Below are 8192 nucleotides of genomic sequence, written 5' to 3' on the forward strand. Positions count from 1 at the left end.
TGCAAATTTGACACCAGAACTGTTCAATCGAATAATGACCACTTTCTGACCTCAAAGAAATCAGTGTAACAGAATTTGTATTATGTACATAAATTTTCCTGAGCGCTTAATGACTGTGAGATGGCAAGTAAGAGTAGAAAACTAGTAAAGTAAAAGACATGTATTTTACTGCTTAGGTATTCAATATTCAATTCCCTTAGTGTATGGGTTAGAATTTCAACCTAACCTCAAAAAATTGCGAAACTCATTTGGGGGCTAGCATGTCCCACACATTCAAAACCTGACAAGTACGCCAAAGTCGCCAAACGAGCTTTAGTGCTTATAAACCTAAACTTCAAACTACCTCTGTCCCAAGGAACCAGGGGACAGCGAATTTCACCCTGATTTTTGAAAATAGCATTATGGCCCAGTCCCTGTATAGAAAACAGTAAATTCACTCCCCCTCTTCTGTGGATCACAACCCCACTGCTCTAATAAAGGGACGCGTGATCTATGCTATAAATAGGTTAGATAGGCAGTGCATTTACTGTTTTCTATACTGTGATATAGGTAAGCAACTCATTTAAAAAAATGGATTTATCTTCTTCTTGCACTAGAGTCTTCATTAAGGTTATGTTAATATTTAATTGCAAATAATCAATATTGAATGTATATTTAAAAGTATCCAATATTGATTAACACAATATTGAGTTATCAATTATTGCTAGAGAGGAAATATTTACGTATATCTGAAGAAATTGAAGTTGAAAAATTCCTAAATTTCAATATAAGGGATACGAGAAAAAATATCTACTTCACCATGATAGAAACAACTTACTGTGCGTTGCTAGTATCGTTCAATAGAAACAGTTTTTTCTGTATATATTTCATTAATAATGTATTTGATTCCGCTTCGTTCATTCATACATTGGTTCCGTTTGACCTTTTTTTCAAAATTTGAGAAGCACCTTAAAGAACGTCATTTTGTAGAAATCAACCAATTAAAAGATGTCATTAATTTTTTTGAAGGTAATATATTCGAAGTACCTACCGAGTGCATTTGGAATTTCGTTCCACTTTAGAATCTGACCTAGGAAGCCGTTTACAGAGCCTCTACGCACGAAAAACCCAACCAAAAGTAGTTGCCTATGCTCGAGAGCTTCTGGTTGACCATCTATCTATGTAAGGCTGAGCGGAAACCGAAATTTTTATGTTTCGAAATCAACCGCCGAAAATATCCATTGCAAATCACTCCAAACATCCCAATCCGCAGAAGGCGATATCAGGAGAGCCCGGTGCTGTTGGCAGAGCGATAACCAATAACCCTCGCGGGACGCACAAAATTCCTCGAAAACACCGGGAATGCTACGGAATTTGAGCTGGTGCACGACACTGACTTATCGCCATGAACACATCCCGACATGCGATCGAACGTCGACTCTGAGGTCTCGCAGTTCTGTTACCAGGAAAAGTTCTTAGCCAGTGTGAGCACGCGACTCAAGATTAAGCGTATTCGCTGCTTCGACGACAGAACCAAAAAACCCGAAAACTTAATATACCTAGTTTTTTCCGGATTTGTTGGTCAAATTCCAACTACATCGAACATCATCTCTTCACATGTGTCATATTATAAACATTTACAAAAATATTTTTTTTGCGTTGCAAAACATTAAACAATTTTCTGTGCATGTGGCGAAGATCATAAAAGGCAAGCTTAAAAAGCAGTGTTAAAGGGGTATAGCGATAGAAATATGAACAGAAATAGTGAAAAAAACTAGGCAAAATGCAAAAGTGCTCATGAATCCTAAGATTTAAAACATTTCTGTGAAAAGAAGCTCAATTGAAAGCCTCAGTGAAACTAGTGCCATAGCTATATCAAGTGGAGTAGTGGAAAAAGTAGAACCGCAACAAATAACCCATAGGAATTATCTTTTTCTGATGGAAAAAATCTTTATAGAGAGGGTTGTCGGGCAGGTGGCGCAAGTATGTTAAGAAATTATGTTAAAAATAAAATTAAGGAAAAGTCTTTTGTATCAATGTTAGGGAGACAAATTTTCTTGTGTTCCTCAAAATAAAATTTAAATAAGGGTCACTGACTATTTGTAAAATACGTCGTCAAATATTAACAGGGGTAAAATGACTTCGAATTTTTAATATAACTTATTGTGGCCCCGGTAGTAACTTTTTTACGGTGGCCACAACGATAAATCGAAATTATTAATATACCCACCTAGCTAACGGGAAATCCAAATGAACGTGTAAAAATGCCGACCCGCCTAAAGAGCCAACGTAAACACACTCGTCGAAAATATGTCATTAAAGTGGCATATGCAAGATTTCGTAATATCGTTAATAGTATATTAGGCACGGGCTTAATTTTAATACGCGACAAACACGTAATTCGCTGTTTAAAAATGCGAGGAAAATTATCCTTTGTTTTCAAATAAGTGGGCAAGTAGTGCGCTTGCACTTTCTTGCAGTGCATAACGGATATATGGCGAAAATGAAAACGAGGATACGGTACAGTGTGCATTTTCTGATTTTGGTGATTTGCGAGTGCTCCTGTGTAAATTGGTTAGAGCTGGTAATCGGGCCTAGTCTCGGCAATGCTGGAGACAATGAGGTGGGAGAAGGAAAAAAATTGAAAATAAACAACGCGGTAAGTTTTTGAGAATAATTCCATCTCTTTAAGTCACTCAAATTAATTTAGAAAGACTTAAATTGTAATCAATTTATAATAGTTATTTACGTGCCAAGATCAAAAAGTATTATTTTATAGGGCGAGAATGCAAAGCAAGCAATGCATGAGGGTCATGGAAATACAGTTTCTGAGTGAGGTCCATACAGTGTTGTTTGCGTTGCCGCCAATAATTTGACAACAAATGGAACTGCAACTGAATACTTATTGGTTATAGATTTATATCAAAAATATAACTTTATTATTATTAATATTTATGTTGAAAGTGTAGTCATGCAAAGTACAATTATTAAAAGTGTTGATGTTTAGGTTAATTTAGGTCTCGTGATATTTGTCAATAATATTGAGTTCGTTTCTGGAAGGTTGATTTATGACAAACGAGTTACAATTATTCAAAATTTTCACTGTCTGCTGCTAAACATGCTTCAGCATGTTATGCTACTGTGGATAATTCCTAGTATTGTTTGTTACATTATTTTAAATTGCAGTTCTGCAGTTCATTGAAATTAGCTACTGATATTCTATAACGGTTTTAGAAAGCCCCATAAAAAATCACATAGTTTTAGGTATAGCGAATGAGGAGGCCAAGTAAGTGGACCGCCTTTACCAAGCCACCTTCCAGGAAAAGTATTATTGATGTAATCACGTACAATTAATGCGATATAGGGACCTGCACCATTACTTACATTTAGGAGTACGTCATCCATGAATTGCGGAAGTTGTTATTGCAGGAAATAATTTTGTGCGATTAGCATAATGTGGTTGAACCAAAATGTGGATGGAATCAATTGAATGATTTTATAATAAATATTTCTCATTTACATCGTCTAATAATCCACACCATAGATTTAAACCAAAGCAGCGTTAGCGATTTCTGGCTCTTATTAAATGTAGGTTTTCATTGCTCAAAACTTTTCATTATGTATGTTAAAAATACCATCTTGAGTGTATAAAGCGAATCAATGGAAATTACAGTCATTATGAGGTACCATTCACAAGAATCTAATTCGTTGTGGCCCATCGTTATCTTGCCAGTATTTCTCTCCAGATGCAAATTAATTCCTAATTCCCTCGAATTGAAGGATTATTTTTCATCTAGTCAAGGGCACTGCCGTGAAGACGACGGAGACCTACATTTCTACGTGTCCGTTAAACAGAATTCCGTCCTGCAATCTTCTGGACATTCTAGCATTTGGTAGACGGTGCCCAGGATACTGGTGCTTCATCTGTGCGATTATTTGAAGGGCCCTCAACATATATTAATATTCACGATTTGAATAATTGTGGTTCATTATTTTGCAGTTTTTATTGACTTTATGTAATATTACCATTAGTGCTTTGAAAATTATCCATAATTTTCAATGTACGAGTGGTATTCTATCAGGAAATTGGAAAAATATATCGAAGATTTTCGAATTATGATAGATAGTTCATAAGCTTTCACCAACAAAGAATTTAAAAAAAAATTGCAGCTTTAAGCTGAAAATACGCCAGACTGTATGTAAATCTTATGAGCCCACGTTTCGAGGACATGAGGTAACCAAATCTCTAACTGATTTAAAAAAAATTATATAACGGTGCAGTAGCGACTACATTTTTTCAAAAACGTGTCAAGTAGGCAACCGCAAATAAACCGGCAGTAAATGATTAATAACATTGCTAATGAAAACATTTGCCCCAAATGTGCAGTTTTATATTTTTTGTGTTTTTATTTTATTTTAAATTTTATAAAAAAATTGTTACGTCAAGGTGCAATATAAAGACAAATCGACTTATTTCTTACATAAAATCCAGAATTGTATATGATTTCTATAAAAAGCCTGCCGTGCAATAAAAAGTTTAAATTCACAAATCACTCTTATCACTACCGTTAAGCCATTTAGCTAAAACTGGGTTAAATGAAAATCAATTAACAAAAATAACCAACCACGGAAATAATTCAATAAAACCTTAGTTACAACTGGATTAAGAGTTACATGTCCAAATTTGTGAATATTTGTTTTCATTATTTTTGGAGATCTGAAATTGCCAAAGCTCCAAAAAGTTGGTGCGATCATACAGACACTTTTTGGTCACCACAGCCGGTGTCCGCGAATTTCGCAACATTATGTATAAAAGCTACTTAATAATGTTGATCATTAACATTAGATATAGTTTCTAAAGATGAATACTTTGATAAAAAATTCGTTTGCATTTTCTGTGCTATTAGTTTGACCTCAAATGAAAAAAATATATATTAACGGAAAATTTTCTGTCGACTATTTACTACAAAACACTTGAAGGTCAATACGATTCTTTATCAAAATTTAATATAAAAAAAAAGAAAAAGATTGTAAATAATTAACTTTGATCATTAATAATTAATTTATTAAACGAATCTTATAAATGTTCTGTCAACTTTCCTGGTCAAGAAGACTTGACTGATACGATTCTTCATTAAATATCAAAAACAGAAAAAAAACTTATTAAGTTAATGAAAACGTTGAAATAAAATTATTTGTGCAGTGTAACTAAAACGCTTAGTCCATACATTAATAGCGGTTCCTACGTCATAAGTTGCCAAAAAAAGTTCCTATAAATGTATCGAAAATATTTTCAAATATATCATGTATTCAAATACCAATTAAAGATATATTATTATGTATATTTTGCTATTCATCTAGAAAACCGCGCATCTTAGTCAAATGAAGCCTAACGTCATTTTCGTTACAATAAAATGAAAGAAAAAATTACCCGAATCTATATCTCTACATAAAAAAGTTTGTGGCAAATACAAGGTCTGTTCACAAAATAACCGAACTTTATAAGCTTATAAATCGTGAAAAACAGTCGTAACATTGCATTAGACTCAAAGCAACATCTTCGTTCAAAAGTTCAACAATACAAGAACATGTGGTTACAGAGGAGGTTATGCGCAACGCAATGCTGCCAACCACATGTCACTAGGTATCTCCACTAGTGCCTAATTCAAAAAGTTCAGTTATTTTCTGAATAGAACTTGTACATATTCTGAATGGCTTGGCACAAACACGTGAAATTAAGAATCACACTATAAATAAAAAATTTTTAACGACATATCTAATATGTGTATATTTTTTCCGTAGGGATTAAAATCTGGGAATGTATTATAAGAAAATCACGATTTTATTATATTTCAGCCTGTAGATTAGGCAACCCTTTTTCTGATCTCTATGGGCGGTTTTTTCCATGACAGGATCCTGTACAAACTTACCGTGTTTTCAGCTATTTTGTATATAACTAGTTGGAGGTGAAATTCGACAGTGGGATAACTAACTGTATAATTGCAAATTAATATTGAATTTGTACAATATTGTTAATAAGTGCAAATACATATTTTGCTAAAAAATTTTAAAAATTCCTTAGTATTTTAATTTAAGTAAATGAAAGATGAAATTATGTGCTGGCTGTATGCGAAAAATATTTAAAGCAACTATAAAAATATTTAAAATAACTAGAGTTTGACATCCGTGGTCGAATTTATTAAAGATATTAAAATAAACTAATCACCATCTCATGTTGATATATTTGAAATGTGGGTCCTAGCATGTATAAGTAAAATATATCTGTATCACTAAAATGGTTTCTGTGGTGGTCTTCTTCAAATACATACATCTACCAGTAAAAAGTACAATACATTTTGATTTGAATGTATACAAGACATAGCAGAGTGCTATATCTATGAATGGTCACCTCTGCTCAATACCTAGGCCTCCAATACGCCCACGCTGACAAAGAGGGGCCTGTAAATTCGCAGGTACTATAAACAGTCACCACCTCTTTCGCCAACTAAGTGAATTTTTAAGAGACACTTCCAAATTCGAAACCCGTAAGTGTATGGTGGGCTCGACTGACGAATGATCCTAGACTCGCATCGATTAGAACAAACCCTAGTACAGGGGTCGGCAAGTAATTTTAGGTGGGGTTCGGAAACCTTTGAAAATTTTTAACGAGGTCTAGAAAAAAATTCATATTTCTTATTTTTTTATTTTAATTTGGACTCAAATTTAATCTGCTTACTAACCATTAAGAACTCACACACTCACACAATTGTAAAATACTAGAAAAATGATAAGATTGGCACTTAAACGTAAAAAATATTTTTTAAATCATTTATTTGAGTAATTTATACTTTCAAAAAATTTTTGGCGGTCCAGTATTTTACCTTGCGCGGTCCGGACCTGGACCGCGGTCCGCCAGTTGCCGACCCTTGCCCTAGTATATACGTTTATAATTTATGAAATCGCTTCAACAGTTTTGTTGTAATTAAAAAAAAAACAGATTTTTTAATTAATTATTAAACTTTAACTCACAGTATCTCGAAAACACGTTTGCAGACACATATAGGTACTTAACTATTTATATTTGAGATGCTTCTTAATTCCCCATTAAATTTTGGCTAAGCATTTAAGTCACACCCTGCATATTTTCCTTTCATGTATTTGTTTTATACAATGGATAAATTGATAAATTGTGATAAATTTTATGTAATATGGACAATTTAAATATTTTTAAATCGGCTACATCCTCTCGAACAGAAATATTCCGGCATATGAGGAAAATTAAACAAGACAAATCAGAACGCAAGCGTAGTCCTTAAAAATTCCAACTTGTTGACGAAATAGAATATGCCTAATTAGTAATTACTACTGGTAAAAAATTTTAATTAAGCAAATAACTGCTGGCAACATAAATAAATTAGAGCGTATTATGAAACAAATATTTACAGCTCTGCCGCTTCCCGTGCTCGTCCATCAGCAACGCTAAAATGTGGAGCGCGTTTGGACTCGTGTATGCGAACGATAAATTAAAAATAAAAGGATGAGCCAGTGGGTCAAGGACGCAGTTCCACCGCAGGTATTCTCTTTTTTTTTGTCCAGTTTTGCGTACTACGGGAGCATAATAGCGCTTGTGGCGGTTTCCAATACCCGGAGTCCCAAAAAACGTCGTCGAAACATATACGTATACGTTGAACAGAAAAATGCTGGATTGTATCGAAAATAACTTAAATTATTTCAGAATAAAACTGGAACAACGCCCGTGGATAATAATTAAATTTATAATCCAGGAAATATAGTCGGACGCGACTTTTTGTTTCGGCAAGCTGAATTTATCACTATAGATGCTAAATATTATGTACAATAACATATCTATTAGTTTCCACAGTCATAAAAATGGGGGGAAGATTTTTTTACAGGGGTATAATTTTTACGTAAATTCACGTTTTTCGCTTATAACTTTTTTCCATTCATTTCCACGGGAAAACAGTGAGGTGCTTTTTTTTCGTCTTCAAAAGACCTACAAAACTAACCCTCGAGCGTCAAAAAATATTGATTAGATCAAAAGTTATAAACAGACGAAGTTTATTTATGACTTTTGAATTAAACATTTATAAACTGCGTTATTATTACCAGAACGTTTTGGCATCGCATCCTCTCATTCCTTATCACTGTCTAATAACTCACACGAAATCTGGAATCGGTAAGTTGAATAGTTT

At 33.7% G+C, this 8192-nt stretch overlaps 1 protein-coding gene across 1 annotated transcript in view; it reads left to right on the top strand.

Moving 5' to 3' along the window:
- Positions 1–2434: 2434 nt before the first annotated feature.
- The window catches only part of LOC108914825 (gastric triacylglycerol lipase-like), a 17808-nt gene continuing 12050 nt past the window's right edge, over positions 2435–8192 (top strand). The window contains exon 1 of the mRNA XM_018720717.1: positions 2435–2638. Coding sequence (XP_018576233.1) covers positions 2474–2638 — 165 coding nt within the window. The 5' untranslated portion in view covers positions 2435–2473. The remainder of the gene's footprint in view (positions 2639–8192) is intronic.

The sequence above is a fragment of the Anoplophora glabripennis genome, unplaced genomic scaffold, assembly GCF_000390285.2.
Source record: "Anoplophora glabripennis isolate ALB-LARVAE unplaced genomic scaffold, Agla_2.0 scaffold503, whole genome shotgun sequence".
Classification (NCBI taxonomy): domain Eukaryota; kingdom Metazoa; phylum Arthropoda; class Insecta; order Coleoptera; family Cerambycidae; genus Anoplophora; species Anoplophora glabripennis.